The 16,702-nt window shown below is 55.7% G+C and overlaps 2 protein-coding genes and 1 long non-coding RNA gene across 3 annotated transcripts in view; 2 read left to right on the top strand and 1 right to left on the bottom strand.

The window, feature by feature from the left end:
* The window catches only part of NPLOC4 (NPL4 homolog, ubiquitin recognition factor), a 61,775-nt gene extending 55,331 nt beyond the window's left edge, over positions 1–6,444 (bottom strand). Inside the window, exons 1-2 of the mRNA XM_078437999.2 lie at positions 6,296–6,444; positions 2,570–2,650 (exon numbers count right to left, since the gene is read on the bottom strand). Coding sequence (XP_078294125.1) covers positions 2,570–2,650; positions 6,296–6,310 — 96 coding nt within the window. The 5' untranslated portion in view covers positions 6,311–6,444. The remainder of the gene's footprint in view (positions 1–2,569; positions 2,651–6,295) is intronic.
* Positions 6,445–6,583: 139 nt separating this feature from the next.
* On the top strand, positions 6,584–10,666 carry LOC145713104 (uncharacterized). Its single transcript, XR_014136040.1, has 3 exons — positions 6,584–6,771; positions 8,070–8,242; positions 9,746–10,666. It is a non-coding gene; the product is annotated as an uncharacterized LOC145713104 (long non-coding RNA).
* Positions 10,667–11,479: 813 nt separating this feature from the next.
* On the top strand, positions 11,480–15,757 carry TSPAN10 (tetraspanin 10). The gene is made up of 3 exons (XM_060645149.3): positions 11,480–11,651; positions 12,990–13,564; positions 14,697–15,757. The coding sequence occupies exons 1-3, from the start codon at positions 11,616–11,618 to the stop codon at positions 15,190–15,192; spliced, it is 1,107 nt and encodes a 368-aa protein (XP_060501132.2). The 5' UTR covers positions 11,480–11,615; the 3' UTR covers positions 15,193–15,757.
* The last annotated feature ends 945 nt before the right edge of the window (positions 15,758–16,702 follow it).

A 16,702-nucleotide genomic window follows, 5' to 3' on the forward strand; every position in this document is an offset into this window, starting at 1 on the left:
TCCCACTTATTGAAGATGTGCACACACCTGTGTATGTGTGCACACGCGTGCACTAAAGACGTGCCACGTTAACGGTTATTTCTGAGTGGTTCTCACTTGCTTCTTTATACTTTTCTGCATTGTTTGCACCTTTTATAATTAATCCACATTATTCTTCTAACCAGAAGAAAGGATTTTCATTTAAGGGGAAACACATTTCAGAGTAATAAGTATGTTTGTTTTTTGAGTATTCCCAAGAAAATCTCCCCTAGACAGTAACTACTATGCAGACGACGGCTTCAGAGACAAAGCGGTCAAAGCTACCCCACACCCCCCAACTCCAACCCTCCCAGTGACTGGTTGTCATTCTGCGTCTCCCTGTGTGAGGTGACAATGAACTACCCAGAGGGAAATACTAGCACTGTAAGGATACTTGTAAAGCAAATAAAAGTGAGAACTACGATGTCATATTCTTAGGTTTCTCTGAAACCTGAACGTAACCTGTTTGACAACCCTACATTTGCTACCAAGCACAAAAGCCTCAAGTTAAAATCAAAATCATATTCCTACATGGTCACTATAGATTTAAGAAATTTCCCTACCACAAAGCCTCAAAGAAAAAAAGAACAGCACACAGGACTCTAATGGCTGGTGTTTATCACACAATTGCCTAAGCAGTGGCTACTTAATGCTTAATCTCAGTCTCAGATGATCTCTCGAGAATTCTAGAATGCACCGTACCCCAGCTCGACCCCTAGGAGCAAGCTGACCACGGTCAGCAGCTACAAAAAGAGCAAAGAGGAGGAAATTAGAATTTCTTAAAGACTCAGAGATTCTCCTCTCTGGCATCTAGCGCAGCTAATTCTCTTTCCTTTTATTCTTATAAATATAGCCCTGTAAGCAGTGCTATGGCATTATGATAGCAACTACCTTTTAGAAACCGAATTTCCCAAGGGTGGCTGGGTGGCTCAGTAAGTTAAGCATCCGACTTCAGCTCAGGTCATGATCTTACAGTTCGTGAGTCAAGCATCACATCAGGGTCTGTGCTGACAGCTCAGAGTCTGCTTTGGATTCTGTGTCTCCTTCTCTGTTCCTCCCCTACTCACACTCTGTCTCTCTCAAAATTAATAAATAAACGTTAAAAAAAAAAAAAAAAAAAAAAGAGGAGGGGCACCTGGGTGGCTCAGTTGGTTAAGCGTCCGACTTCGGCTCAGGTTATGATCTCACAGTTCATGAGTTCGAGCCCCGCGTCGGGCTGTATGCTGACAGCTCAGAGCCTGGAGCCTGCTTCCGATTCTGTGTCTCCCTCTCTCTCTCTGCCCCTCCCCTGCTCATGCTCTGACTCTCTCTGTCTCAAAAATAAATAAAACATTAAAAAAAAATTTAAAAAAAAAAAAGAAAGAAACGGCTGCCTGGGTGGCTTAGTCAGTTAAGCGCCCGACTTTCGCTCAGGTCATGATCTCACAGTTTATGAGTTTGAGCCCCACGTCCGGCTCTGTGCTGACAGCTCAGAGCCTGGAGCCTACTTCAGGTTCTGTTTCGCTCTCTCTCTACCCCTCTCCCACTCATGCTCTGTCAGTCTCTCTCAAAAATAAATAAACATTAGAAAAATTAAAAAAGAAAGAAACCAAATTTCCCAAATAAGTCTTGTGGACCCACTAACAGATGACAGCCCAGTGATCGTCCTAAATCTGTTTACTTCCCAGGCCTTCAGTTTCCACCTTTGTGAAAAAAAGAAAAGATCAGACTACATGCCACCTAAGATTTCCCCTGGCTCTAACAGTCTATGACCCCGAAACCTTTTTTGTTTATGAAAATGAAAAACAATATTTATTATCACAAAGGTAACATCTGCTCACAACAGATTCAAATAATACCGAATGTATAAAGGTGGGCACACTTTTTCCCTAAAGGAAAGTGCATATTTTCGCAAGCCATATGGTGTCCGTCACAACTACTCAGCTCCTTGTGGGAGTTCAAGAGCAGCCAGACGATACATAAACCAGTGAGTGTGGCTGGGTTCTGATAAAACTTTATTTACAGAAACAGGAGGTCAGGGAAACGCAATCAGCGTGCTGAGGGGGAAAAAAATTAGTCAGCCCATGAGCCACAGTTTGCCAATCTCTGGCATGGGGTATAAAGCAAAGGCCACTCTCCTCCCTGGGTGACCCTTCTTAAATCTGGCTGTGCTCTTTCCCACTACATTCTGTGCTCACCCAACACATCTGTGCACGTGGCTCTAAGTCTCTAGGAACAAAGTGGATCACTCTATACGTGTTTTTAACAAGTCTCCTTTGGTGGACAGCCGAAGTCTTTCACTCTCCAATTTTTCATTCTCGTAAACACCAGTCCCGTGAACTATTTTTCCACTCATCTTCGGCCCCCCTGGTCCTACGAGTGTAACCAATGGTCAGCTGTGACACGATCTGACGCCGGGTCAGTCCAATCCGTCATGACAGAGAAAAGCAGTGCCAGAGGCTGAGCTAGGGAGTGGGCAGAATCAGGAGAGGAGGAGGGAAGAGGCAGCACAGACGGGAAGGGAGCAAAAGGGCAGGGGGGGGGGGGGAGGACACACCCAGGCCACAGCTACCTTTTTCAGAAACGCTGCGGCTGTTTCTCTCTTCGTGGCTGTGATCCGCTTCACCCCGTCCGGGGACTGGACACGGATTATCTGTCACAAATGAAACAAGGTGGTCACCACATGGATGAGTAAGCTCCCAACCTACCACTGAAACTAACATCTGCAGTCTCTCAGCATCTGGGTCACCGAAACTTAGAGCCAAACCTCACCCTTCCCCTGGCCACACCCAAGCCAGAATTTCAGAAGATGAAGCCGAGGTAGAGGAGATTCACCACCACAAGGGAAGAAACCCCATCACCATTTCACTCAGAGAAACACTTCAGTTTTTAACCACTATTCACAAGGAAGATATCTGAAACACTTAACATTTTTCTCTTCGGATTTACAAAAACAACAACAAACAACAGCAAGAAAAAAACTCCTCCATGAACCACGAACAGCCAGCCGGGTTCTTTAAAAAAGATCTCACCGTGTTCCAGAATCCGTACACAAAAAGTAGAGTGATCTAGAAGAATCACAGGAAACCTTCTAATTTGTGAACTTTAATAAAGAGACTAAAAGAAAAGAAATAAAGGTGTTTAACACCACAGTGAGCTTGGCAGGGTTTTAAGAAAAAAGATCTTTCTGGCAGGCCTGGAAGGCCACACAAAGAGGACCACTTTCTAGGACTGGATTTTTATGCTGATCAAAGTCCTTGGGGGGCGGGGGCGCGGGGTGGGGAGGGAGCTGCCACGCACGGCCCACCATCCAAGTGCCTGCCTTAGTCAGGGAGCGTGAAAGGACATGCCCTGCCACGAACCAGACAGACAGCGCTCCCAGGGACACCTGGGACAGGAGGAAAGGGCAGGAGCACAGCACCCAGTGCTCCCGGTGCACTCTCCTCCCAGCAACTTCTGTGCCCCGTACAGAAAACCACACACACACCAAACTAACAACAGAACCCTTTACACATGGAAAACGTCACAAGCCATTGTTTTTAAAAAAGGTTTTCAGGGGCGCCTGGGTGGCGCAGTGGGTTAAGCGTCCGACTTCAGCCAGGTCACGATCTCGCGGTCCGTGAGTTCGAGCCCCGCGTCAGGCTCTGGGCTGATGGCTCGGAGCCTGGAGCCTGTTTCCGATTCTGTGTCTCCCTCTCTCTCTGCCCCTCCCCCGTTCATGCTCTGTCTCTCTCTGTCCCAAAAATAAAAAAAAATAAAAAAAAAAGGTTTTCACTGGCTGAAAACCACCTGGCTGGCTCAGTTGGAGGAGTGTGTGACTCCTGATCTTGGGGTTGTGGGTTCAAGCTCCGCGTTGGGTGTAGAGATCACTTAAAAATAAAATCTTAAAAAAAAAAAAAAAAAGAATTTTAATTAAAAAAAACTTTTTTTCACTGATTCACAACAAAATGCCACAATGGCTTTTGATCTGCCTGCTACTTTCGAACAAAATAAGAATAATCTAGATTCTCCTCAAGTAGCTGGACTGTCTCATTTTCTACTTTCACTTGACTGAAAAGGCTTTGTCTCCACAGTTCTCAATTTTGAAGATTTTGTTTTGAATAACCCTTAAGAAATCCCAATTGTTAAGAGCACAAAACATTTTCTGTTTGCTTAACTACATCTGTTCAACTTTCTCCCTCGTCAGTGAGGAGCACAAATCCAGATTCTTTTGAGTTTTGATTTCTACTCCACTTCACTCTGGACTGAACACCCAGAAAAACGTTTCCATGATGCACAGCACGGGCAGCAAATACTTCCATTTGTTCCTGAAATCTGTCTGCAACACTGTGGCACGTTAACAAGAGCTGCGTTTCTCTGTGGGAGATTCTGTGACCCTCCCTTTGACCGTTCACTTCGGAACAAGAGCATGACGCTCCACCTCTGAGCTAAAGGCCAGGCTTACATGTTTCTGGAATGTTCTGAAGCTTAAGAAGTCCTTCTATTTGATCATCTGCAACAGGGCAGAGTCCAGGTTTCTCAACTAAACCCAGTATTTAACTCCAACAAACATAATTTGTACCGAGGGAAGTTCTAGTGTGGTCTCTGACGCAGGCCACCAAATAGAACACACAAGGAGAGGCAGAGACACACAGCCTCCTGCTAACTTAGGTTTCACTATCTAGAAGAAAATGAGCCTGGAACACTTCTTGGAGAGCCCAAGCATTAGCCAGATAAAAATCAGTTACACCCACAGTTTCTCACCTAGCCTTACACACACCAGTGGAAAAATGTCCTTTTCTAAAACATGTTTGTCCGTGGCTACTTGAACTGAAATATGACAGTAAAGAGAGTTTGAAAGTAGATTTGAATGCTGATTCTCATCCTTTTTTTTAGAAGTTACTGATGGGGCGCCTGGGTGGCTCAGTCGGTTCAGCGTCCGACTTCAGCTCGGGTCATGATCTCACGGGTTCGTGAGTTCGAGCCCTGAGTCAGGCTCTGTGCTGACAGCTCGGAGCCTGGAGCCTGCTTCGGATTCTGTGTCTCCCTCTCTCCCAGCCCCTCCCCCACTGGTGCTCTGTCTCTCTCTCTGTCTCAAAAATAAAAATTAAAAAAAAAAAAAAAAAACATTAAAAAAAAAGAAAAGAGGAGCGCCTGGGTGGCTCAGTCAGCTCCGCGTCTGACTTCAGCTCAGGTCATGATCTCATCACTCCGGAGTTCGAGCCCCGCGTCGGGGCTCTGTACTGTCAGTGTGGAGCCCGCTTCAATTCCGGTCTCCCTCTCTCTGTGCCCCTCCCCAGCTCACGCTGTCTCAAAAATAAAAACATTTAAAACAAGAAAAGAGTCAATTTCTCTTAAGTTTCTCTTGGGGCATTTATTCCCTCTGCTCATCCATGGGAAACATGGAGGAGACGCCAGGGGGCCTGCACGGCAGCCGAGGGAGGGCTAGAGGAAAGCCTCCAACTCCAGAGCTCCTTCCTGTAGACCCAAGACATCCAGAAGGCAGATTCCAGGCCAGTCTGGACCCCCCAGCCAAACTGCAGAAGCCATCACTCCGCTAAAGCAGGAATAGTACCTGCCACCCAATACTGCTTTGCCTTCCCCCCAGAAATCCCAAATGTTCCTTAACATTAACCAAAATTCTTCTGTCCACCTGGTCTGTTGATTTTTTCCCAGCCACATTTACTTCTGAGAGGCAACTTGCCACAAGTCAAGGGAGGACTGTTTTGTTTTCCGATTTGGTTTTGTTTTGTTTTTTTCCTCCTCGTTTCCACTGACTTAAGGGGCACGGCGGGGGGGGGGGGGGGGAGGGCATGCCAATTCCTAATTCCTGGTCACAAGTCAAATCTAAAACGTCCCCTTTCAAACAGGTAGCTGTCAAACTGTCCTTGCCACGGAGGGGCAGGAGGCGGCGAGCCGCCGTGCGCCCCCCGCCCGGCACCCCGCGTCCGCAAAGGCCCCTCTGGACACAAGAGCTCTCTCCTCGCGGGAACTCTGAGCCGGCACCTCCGGGGCCCGGTGCGCGGGCAGGGGCGCGCCCCGGCTCCGAAGGCCCGCCGCCCCGCAGCCCTGCCCCGCAGCCCGGCCCGCGCCGGGGACGTGGTGGCGGAAGGCCCGCGGCCCCGCACCCGGCCCGGCCCTCCCGGCGGGGCCCGCGCGGCCCGCGTCGCCAACGGCCGGGGAGGGGCGGGAGGGCGGGGACGGCGCGAGCCCTCGGCCGGGAGGCGGCGGCGGGAGGCGGACTCCGCCGCCCCACAGGCCGCGCCGGTAAATCTGCTGCCTCATCCCGGCGCCCCGCTCGCGCTGCCGCCCCACTCACGATGCTCTCGGCCATGGCGGCCGATCCCGCCTCCGGGCTCGAGCCCCGGGCCGCCGCCGCCGCCTGCCGCCCCGCGGGCCTCGCAGCCCCGGCCCCGGCCCCGGCCTCAGCCCCGGCCTCCCGCCGCCGCCGCCACCGCCGCTCCAGCTTCGCCGCCGGCCGCCACCGCCGCGACGTCCGGCGCCTCGCCCAACGCGCTCCGCCGGCAGCGCAGCCCCGAAACTGAGTTCCGGCCCTCCAACGGCCCGCGCATGCGCAGGCGCGCGGCCCCGGAGCCCGCCTCGGAGCCGCGCGCCCCCGCCCGGCAGGCGGGAAGGACGCCCCGGCGACGCGCTGCTTTCTGAAAGCGCGGGCAGCGCGGGCCGCGCGGGGAGAGTCCGACTCTCACCCAGAAGCCATCCCTGCTGGCTGATAATTGAGGAAACTAGCACGCCCTCCGTCTTGCCGGTAGCATGCAGAGAAATAATTTCAGGAAGGTAACGTCACACTTTGATGCTACGAAAAACGAAAAAAGGTATTGCCAGGAATCCGACAGAAGAGAAACAACTGAATTTAAACTGCATGTAAGGTCAACATTTCTCCGCCCCAGAGATGTAATATTCTAAACCGTGCCGCCAGGGCCAGCCTCACGGGCCACCGACTGGCCCAGAGGCCCCGCCCCGTGCTGGGTTCGACGCTTAGCTGCCAAGGGCTCGTAACTCTTCATAATGTTCAGCTAGGAGCCCCTCCTTGTTTTGCACTGGGCCCTGCAAAGTCCGTGGCTGACCTTGCCCATGACTGTGGGGGAGAGTTATGAAAACTTCTAAAGGCCAAAATCCGTGTTTTTTAACCCCGTGGCTCAGCTTCAGGTTGTATTTATCCCCTGTGCTGAAAAGTTCAGGGGACTGCCACTCTCCTTTCCTCCCTGTCGGCACCTCCCACCTTCCCCGGCTCTGTTATTTACTGCCCCGATACCAACGTTTACACCACTATCTGTTCTATAATCTCAATCTCGAAGTCATTTGAGCTTGCCTTGTTCAGTCTGTCAACAGATAACTTTTCAAGTGTCTTCTCTGTGTGTGGCTTGGCTAAGCTAATGCCGGGAATAGAGCAGAAAGAGATCCCCTGGTGGAGTCTTCCCAGCAGGAGGCAGGTTGTAGGTATACATGTAGGTATACAATGTCCAGTAATGGACAACCAAAGCAGGGGAGGGGGTGGAGGGTGATAGAGACTATTTTATTTTTTTCAGTTTGTTTATTTCTTTTGAGAGAGAGAGAGAGAAGGAGAGCGAGAGCACAAGCACAGGAAGGGCAGAAAGAGAGAGAGAATCCCGAGCAGGCTCCACACTGTCACTGTCAGAGCCTGATGCAGGACTCCAACTCATGAACCGTGAGATCGTGACCTGAGCCTAAATCACGACTCGAATGCTTGACGGACTGAGCCACCCAGGCGCCCAGAGGCTATCTGAAATCAGATGGTCAACAAAGACCTCTCTAAGGAGATGATGTGTGAGCGGGTCCTAGGTAAAGTGAGCGATACGGGTATCTGAGGGAAGAGTGAAAGGGTGAGGGGAAAGCATGTGCAAAGGTCCGGCGGCGACCTGAGAAGTGCTGGGTGCTCCAGGAGCAACAAAGCAGCCAGCATGGCTGGCGTACCATGAGTGAGAGCAGGGGAGGGCTGGGTCAGGAAGAACCACGTGAGACGTGGAAAGGCCTTTAAATTCTATTCTAAATAGAAGTTAGGAAGCCTTTGGGGGGAAGAGAGCAAAGAAGGCATGCTCTCCATTATGTTTCAGAAGGATTCTCCGGAAGCTGAATGGACAAGAGACGGCGGGGAGAAGCAGGGAGACGGGTGAGGAGGCTGATGCCATAGTCCAGAGGACAGCGGGGTGACAGCAAAGGCTGAGAAGTGTCCAGATCCAAGACAAACTCCGGAGGGAGAGCCGAAAGGGTTGCCTGGAAGATCAAGGTACTGGGTTTTATTCCACCAACACGCACCCTTCTATTTCCTGCTTCTCTTTTACAGAATGGCCTCTGGAGTTTTTGCTTCTCTTCTATCCAAACGTATTCATTAAAAAAAATGTTTTAATCTTTATTTATGAGAGAGAGAGAGAGACAGCAAGCAGGGGAGGGGCAGAGAGAGAGGGAGACACAGAATCCGAAGCAGGCTCCAAGCTGTCAGCACAGAGCCCGATGCGGGGCTCAAACCCATGAACCATGAGATCATGGCCTGAGCCTAACTCGACGCTTAACTGACTGAGCCCCCCGGACACGCCTATTACACTGACTCTTTAAAGTTCTATGGTGGTCGTTTCACTTTGCTAGGGCTGCCGTAACAAAATCCCACAGACTGGAGAACTTAAACCTGTTTTCTCATGGTTCTGGATGCTGGAAGCCTGAGATCAAGGTGACCAATTTCGGTTTCTTCTGAGGCCGGCCGCCTTAGCTGGCAGACAGCTGTGTCTTTCCTCTGTGCTCAGGCATCCCTGGTGTCCCTCTGTGTGTCCCAATTTCCTCTTCGTACAAGGCCATTGGCCCATTTGCCTCATTTTAAGTTGATAACCTCTTTTTTTTTTTTTAAGGAAATTTCAAAAAAAATTTTTAACATTTATTCGTTTTTGAAAGCGAGAGAGATAGACACAGAGTGCAAGCTGGAGAGGGGCAGGAAGGGAGACACAGAATCTGAAGCAGGCTTCAGGCTCTGAGCTGCCAGCACAGAGCCCGATGCGAGGCTCGAACTCACACACCGTGAGATCATGACCTGAGCCAAAGTCAGCCGCCCAACCGACTGAGCCACCCAGGCGCCCCAGATTTAAATATATTAAGATGAAATTCTCAGGGTGCCTGGGTGGCTCAGTCACTTGAGCATCCAACTCAGTACAGGTCATGACCCAGGGTCATGGGATCGAGCCACATCATTCTCCGTGCTGAGCATGGAGCCCATTTAAGATTCTCTCTGTCCCTCTACCTCTCTCCCTCACTCACACACTCTCTCTCTCTAAAATATGAAACGAGGGGCGCCTGGGTGGCTCAGTCGGTTAAGCGTCCGACTTCGGCTCAGGTCACGATCTCGTGGTATGTGAGTTCCAGCCCCGCGTGGGGCTCTGTGCTGACTGCTCAGAGCCTGGAGCCTGTTTCAGATTCTGTGTCTCTCTCTCTCTCTGACCCTCCCCCGTTCATGCTCTGTCTCTCTCTGTCTCAAAAATAAATAAACGTTAAAAAAAAAATTAAAAAAAAAAAAGAAATGATATGAAATGAAATAAAAATGAAATTCACGTAACATGCTGTTAACCATTTTAGAGTGAACAATTCAGGGGCATTTAGTGCTTTCAAAATGTGGTACAACCACGTCCTCTGTGGTTCCCACACACTTCCATCACCCCCAAAGGGAAACCCCACCCCATTCAGCAGCAGCCCCCCCTCCCCCTCCCCCAGCCCCTGGCAGCCACTGATCTTCATTCCGTCCTTACAGATTTACCTATTCTGAGTATTTCACGCGATGGCATCCTACAGTGTGGGCTTTTGTGTCTGGCTTCCTTCACTGAGCACGAATTTTCCAAGGCCCAGCTATGTTGTAGCAGGTGTCAGAGTTCTGTTCCTTTCCATGGCTAACATTACATTGGGTGGATGGAGCACATCATTTGGATTATCTGTTCTTCGCGGATTCACACCTGGGCTGCTTCCACCTTTTGGCAGTTGTGAATAGTAGTGCTGTGCATACGCGTGCATGTGAATTTGTTTGAGTCCCTGTTTGCAGTTCAGGACATACCTGGGGGCCAGATGCCTCACAGTGGGGCTCTCCCTCAGCACCTTACGTAAGACAACACCCCTCCCCCAACTCTCCTGCCTCCTTTCCTGGCTTCGTAACTCTGGCGACCATGTAAAATCACATATATTCACGTATCTATTCGCCTACTTTGGGACTTCCGCTTCCTGCTGACAAGTTGACGAGTTTTTCCACTGCCGTATCGCCAGGGCTCCGACCGTCCCTGACGTATATCCGTGATCTCTTGCGACAGTTATCTGTCATAGGATTGTGTATCTATTGTAAATCCATTGTGACGGTAATAGGGTGAAACAAACTCTTCCAAAACTTAGCGGCTTCAAACGACAGCCACTCGTTCGCCTCACGGTCCTGCAGGTCGGGAACGTAGACTGGGTTCAGTTGCGTGATTGTCGCATGGGAACACGAAGCCGGAACACAGATAATTACAAAACGAAGCCAAACGGAGCACATTAGAAGTGAAAAGTGCCCCCCAAAAGCCCAGGAGAGGGGAGGCCTCCGCTCGCTGGGCAGGATGTGGTCCGGAACTGGACACAGGGAGATTTCAGGGGATGGCAAAGGTCAAGGGCACTTGAGTGCTTGGCAGGCAGCCCATGCGGCTGGACTGTAAGGCGGGGGGGGGGGGGGGGGGGGGGGGGGCTTGGATGTCAAACCAAAGCAGCCAAGAAACACCAGGGGAGAGGATGGTGAAGAGACAGCGGGGCCTGTGGCATACCTGCCCCGGAGGAGGCCCCCCAACTTTCTCCTGCCATGGAAACATGTGCTCCCCCAACTTCCAGAGATCCCCGCAAGCCAAGGACTCACCTTCGTATCATAATCCCACAATCACAAGGGAGGGAGGGAGGCGTGGAGAGGTATGCGCCGTGTTGTCAAAGCACTGGTAGCGGGTGGGCATCTGCTCTGAGCCTTGCTTCCCCCCTGCCATCCAAGCCAGGGAGAGGGGCCAGGAAGTACGGGGCCAGAGAGCACCCTGTCTGCACAGCAGCTGCATGGCCCGGGTTCGTCCAAGCTCTAGGGCCCAGTGGACACGGTGAACACAGTCCTGCCCCTGAGAAGACAAACTCAGAGGGAGTGGGGAGCCCACGTACCTCAAAACCAGGAGGGACGTGATCTGCCCAGTGGACACCGCCTCGTTCTTGCAGTGAATGAATCGGGGGGATAACCTGGCATCTAGCTGCTGGCGGGTCTCCCAGGATTGTTTCTGGGAACCAGTTCGCGGGTCTGATTCCCTGGGTGAACTGACGGAGCCGACCTGCCAGGCCGAGGCCCACCCTGGGGGCCTGCAGCGGTCACCACGAGGTGGCAGCCCACCCACATCACGCCTGCACGGAGCCTCAGGGAATCCACAGAGGCTCTCGGTCTCAACAAGCAGAGGCTGCCTTAAGCCCTAAAATGTGATGCTTCACATGATCTGGTCATGACTGTGGCCTCCTGGCTCGGTTCACAACTCAGCCGGCCCCAACTGCACGGCTCACAGACCGGCCAAGGACACGGCACCAGCTCTGCGTCCCAGCTAGAGAGGCCAGGCAGGGGCCCAGCGCACCTGTCCTGCTGGAGAATGGAGGAAGGGGAAAAGAGCCCCCTGCTGGTCCAGGTAAGCCAGCGCCCTGTCGGCCTCAGCCCCGGATTGGAGGTGTCTCCACCCCCCCCCCCCCCCACCAAGGCTCTTGGGAGGACCTCAGGCTGGGTTCGCCCCCACCCTGAGCCTTGCGGTGTGCTCAGACCGGCCAGTAGGTGGGCGCCCATGAGGAGCTAAGTTTAGGATGGGGGGTTACTGATCAGGCACCCGACCGTCACCCCGCACCTTGCTCCAGCTCCGAAACGTTTCGTGTTGTTGCCTTGTGTTTGACGTGGCTGCATCCATGCTCTGGGAGAGGGGGGAAGGTGCCCACTGGGGCCTTCGGGACCTCCCTCCTGTCCTGCTCATCCACCTCCACCTGTGACTACACCCCCACCAGCCTCTTGGCCTTCTTACCCGCCCTGGTGCCCCCTTCCCCCCCCACTCCCCCCTGCCCCTCACAACCTGGTACCAGCAACCTGCCCTTTTGCTCCTACTGACTGTTGGGGTCTCAGGGGCTGATAAATAGTTCTCTGCTCCTCAGCTCCAAGTTCATAACGGATGAGGTTTTGATGCAGAGTCAGAGGTGGGGGCAGGGGAGGGGTCAGCACTTCCCGACAGTCCACACCTGGCCCGGCCAGTGCCCCAGAGGGTGGCTGAGTGTCCTGCTGGAGGGCCCTGAATCCCACAGAGCCCTGGTCTCAGGCCGCCCTTCTCCCTGCCCTGGGAGCCTGCCTCCTACAGCTGTAGGCCCGGTACCACGTCTGTGCTCCGACAGAGGGGCCAGCCCAGCAGATCCTGGGACATTGGGGCTGGTCTCAGAGGGGGGAGCAGAAAGGGCAGTCCCCTGGGCCAGCCCTTCTGCCTGACAGGCCCCCACCCCCCTGGCCTGGGTGGGGAAGCCCCTCTCTCCACTGCACGTACAGACCAACCCACACAGATACTTTTCCAAACCCGGGGTAACCGGCTGCCTGCCCCGTGCCTGCGCTGCGGGAAAGTCAGGGGCCTGACCCACATCCTTCATCACACGGGTGGGCGGGGGGAGATAAAGGGCAGGAGCGTGTTGGTGGAACGGCTGCTCCTCTGGATCCCCTTGCTCAGTCTGGACCGTGAACTGGCAGGGTACAGGCAGCCCTTGTTCGAAAGGAGGTGGGCCCTCACCGTCCCCTCTGCCGCCTAGCTGAGCGGGACGAGCCCAGAGGCCACCATGTCTCCGGCCTCCGAGGGTCTCTGAGCACCCCCTCCTCTATGCACTGTCCAGCCTCTTTCCCGCTGCCGGGCTCTGACCCCTGGCCGCGAGGAGGAGGCTACCTCCCTGTTGGTTATCGCATCGTGCTGGTGAAGTCTCCCCGTTCATCCCTCCCTCCTCTGCAGGACCCCGGGTGCCAGGAGGGGCCGCTCACTTCAAGCCGTCCAGGTCCAGTGCCCCAAGAGGAGCGGGTCTGGAGGGCAGGCCCCGGGGGAGGCCCGGCCTCCTCCCTCCCCTTGGGAATCAGCTGCCTGAAGTGCCTGACCTTCCTGCTCAACTTCCTCTTCTCTCTGCTTGGTCTGCTGGCCCTGGCCATCGGGCTCTGGGGCTTGGCCGTCAAGGGGTCTCTGGGGAGCGTCTGGGGGGCGGCCCTGCCCAAAGACCCCATTCTGGGACTGGTACTGGGGGGGCTGGCCGTCAGTGCGGTGAGCCTCGCGGGCTGCCTGGGGGCCCTGTGTGAGAGCGCTTTTCTGCTCCGCTGCTTCTCGGGGGGTCTCGTCGCCTTCCTGCTGCTGGAGGCCGTGGTGGGTGCCCTGCTGGTGGCCCTCTGGGGCCCACTGCAGGATGGCCTGGAGCACACCCTGCGTGCGGCCATCACCCACTATCAGGATGACCCGGGCCTGCGCTTCCTTATTGACCAAATCCAGCTTGGGCTGCGGTGCTGCGGGGCGTCTTCCTACCGGGACTGGACGCGGAACCTGTGAGTCCCGGGCCCGAGGGGGAGGGACGGTCCCCAGAGGCCAGCAGACCAGGCCACGCACTCGCTCGCGTGGGCACACTCATGCACGTGCCCACGTGGACACGCTTGCATGTATGCACACACATGTGCACGTGCACGCTCTTGGGCCCGTGTTTCTGCTCCCTCTCCTTGGACCAGGACCAGGTGGACCGAGATCGAGCCAGCAGAGTCAGAAAGTCACTTTTGGGGGTGTTTTTGTGAAGGTCATCGTACAGGACATCTCGGTGTCAAACGAAAATAACTTTTAGGTTACTTGGGGACACGGCTCTGGACTCCACGGTTCTCCCTCAACAGCGTGTGCACGCCGGTGTCCGTGTGCGAGCGCGCGTCTGTGTGTGCATGGATTTAGGAACACGGTGTAGTGTATTTTTTACGCTGTGCCTGAGGACAACTGACCACGAGAGACAGAGCCATACAGAGGCTTGAAACACAGCCATCTGTATCCAACGGTCACTCACACATGCCAGGCACTCCAGAAGCATCCATGTGGGTGTTCTCACTCACGGGCTGTGTCTGCCTTCGGATTGGTGACGGGCCCCCGTGGGGTCACGTTGCCACCTATCCTGCCGGCTTTCGAGTCCTTGTCTTGGTGAGGCCCACTCTTCCGGGAGATGAGAGCAGGCCTGTGAGGGAGGGCAAGGGGGGTGACCTGGAGGCACAGGACCCTGGACCCCAAAGGCCGGGGACGCTGGGCTGCTGCCTGGAGGCGGGGGCCGTGAGGAGAGCAGCTTCCTCCCGCCCGGCGAGCTCCTCCCGAGTGCTGCCCCTCACTCCCCGTTGTGACCCCCCGCAGGCTGCCGCCCACCTGCCCCCTCCAGTCCTGCCTGTTCAGACCAACTCAGCAGCCCCCACCGAGCGAGGCGGTCTTCATTCCCCCCCTCACGAGCTTGTCTCCCCTTGAACCCTGTCACCAAGTACGTCCCTTCTAGCCGAGATTTTACAGGTGCCTGCATGTGCACAGGACTACTGGGTGCTGGGATAAGCTCCGGAAACCTGGGTACTGTGTGTGCACAAGTATGTGTGCGGGTGTGCACGCATCTGTGTGTCTGCGTGTGCCCTCCAGACTGACGCCCAGGCGTGCCCGCCCTTACAGGTACTTTAACTGCAGCTCCCCGGGGGTCCGGGCCTGCAGCCTTCCTGCCTCCTGCTGCGTCCACCCCGGGGAAGACGGAGTCTCTGTCAACGACCAGTGTGGCTCTGGAGCCCTGCGCCTGGACGAGGACGCCGCTCGGAGAGTGGTGCACCTGGAGGGCTGTGGCCCTCCTCTCCGGCGGTGGCTGCGTAGGAACGTGCGGGCCGCGGGTGCCTACGCGATCGTGGTCGTGGCGGTCCAAGGGGTGGAGCTCCTGTTGGCCAACCAGCTGGCGAGGGCCCTGGCCGTCCGCCCGGGGGAGGTGGACAGGCCCAGAGCCGCGGGGACGGTGGCCTTGTCCACCCGCGCCTCACACTCCGTGAAACGGCCCCTGCCAAACTGGCCCAGGGCTGACAGCCCAGGAGGACCCCCAGGGAAGGTGTCCTACGGCATCCCAGACGCCCTGGCCTCCTCCACCGGCTGTGCCTCCGGCCCCCCAGGGCCCCCCTTCCCCTGAGGGCAGAGCACGTCCGCCTCCTTCCCGGTTCCGTCAGGCCCTGCTAGCATGAGTCCCTGTGCCACCCCCTGATTTCACGATCTTTTGGGGACTTTTGTTCTCCACCACTGAGTCGGGCACTGCCTGCTCCCCGGCAAACCCCGCTGTGACCTGAGCGTAAGCTGAGCCTGGTGGGTGCTGCTGGCCGCTGTCTGCCTCCTCCGGGGACACCAGGCAGAGCCACCCGGCGGGCAGGGAGCGTGTGGGGTATGGAGACCGGATGAAATCCTGCTGCCAAGCCCCCAACTCCAACCTCCCCCTCCGACCGCCTCTGATGCCTGCGTCCAAACCCTGCCTCTGACCTCCACTCTGACCCCGCCTCTGACGCTTTGCCTAGGATGTCACCTATGACCCCCAGTCTTGATCCCAGCCCTGATGCCTCACTCTCTCACCACGGCCTGGGTACCTGCCCTCCTCTGGGGTCACCTCGCCCTTTCCCACCCGTTGTGGTGGTTGAGGTGGGGCCCAGGCGGGAGTAAACTTGGGCGAGAGGCAGCATCCACACAATAAACAGCGCCGGTGTTAAGCGGGCAGCGTGAGGAACCCTTACCTAGCTAAGCACCTGCAGATCGGCCGCCAGGTCAGGAGCCGGCCTCTGCCAACTCCTCTGCCCCCTCGCTGCGGGCACCCCGATCGCACTTCATCACCGTCGGTGACCCTTTCACGTTAACGGGACCACAGAGGGCCCTTCCCAAGAGTCACGTCTGCACCGTGCTAACGCACCTGGCCCGTGTGGACGCACACTTGGGTGGCTTCCGGATGGTGACTGCTGCTGGGGACAGTTCCACACAGGTGTGTGTGTGTGTGTGTGTGTGTGTGTGTGTGTGTTTGTGTGTGTGCGTGCGCAGGTGCGCCCACTTCCCCCGGGTGTGGCGTCAGGGGCGGAGCTGCTGGGTCACGGGCGGGCGCCCATCCAGCTTTCGCGGACCACCGAGGACAGGCTGGCTGGGCCACTGAGCAAACTCCACAATCTCTGCGCCTGTTTCCTCACCTGTGGGGCAGGGCTAAGCGTCCCTCCTCCCGGCAGGAGCTGTGGCTGGGCCCCATCCACCCCCTGGCGGGTGGGCTCCGGCAGCCGGGCGTGCACGCCCTGCCCCCCAGCGTGTCTGGCCTCGCCGGGCGTACCCCCAGCCACCACAGACCCAGGCTCAGCATCTCGTGGGCGTCCCTCCCCCTCAGCCCGGCCAGGCCCCTGCGGCCCCCGACACCCTGCACCTGTACCCGTGCACTCCGGCCGGAGACCCACACCTCTGGGCCCTGCCCGCACCACGGCACACTCTAGACGAGCGAGGGGAGGCATGCTGACTTTATTTTGCAACACGGACAGCAAGCATGGGCCGTGGAGGGGAGGTCAAGTTTCCTGCTGGCGTGAGGGGTTTGGAGGGGTGCTGCGCTCTTGCTGATGCCACCGGGACACCGCCCCCCCCCCCCCTCCAGCCACCAACCCAAGGGCACCAGCCGGGAAGGACTG

Source organism: Panthera onca, chromosome E1 (genome assembly GCF_046562875.1).
Source record: "Panthera onca isolate mPanOnc1 chromosome E1, mPanOnc1 haplotype 2, whole genome shotgun sequence".
NCBI classification, from domain to species: Eukaryota; Metazoa; Chordata; class Mammalia; order Carnivora; family Felidae; genus Panthera; species Panthera onca.

What these genes read in the sequence shown, in the direction of transcription:
- TSPAN10 (XM_060645149.3), top strand. Translation starts at nt 11,616, where the DNA reads ATGGAGGAAGGGGAAAAGAGCCCCCTGCTGGTCCAG. An exon ending in AGAGCCCCCTGCTGGTCCAG is followed by an intron (nt 11,652 to 12,989) that starts GTAAGCCAGCGC and finishes CCTCCTCTGCAG; the next exon opens with GACCCCGGGTGCCAGGAGGG. An exon ending in CGGGACTGGACGCGGAACCT is followed by an intron (nt 13,565 to 14,696) that starts GTGAGTCCCGGG and finishes CCGCCCTTACAG; the next exon opens with GTACTTTAACTGCAGCTCCC.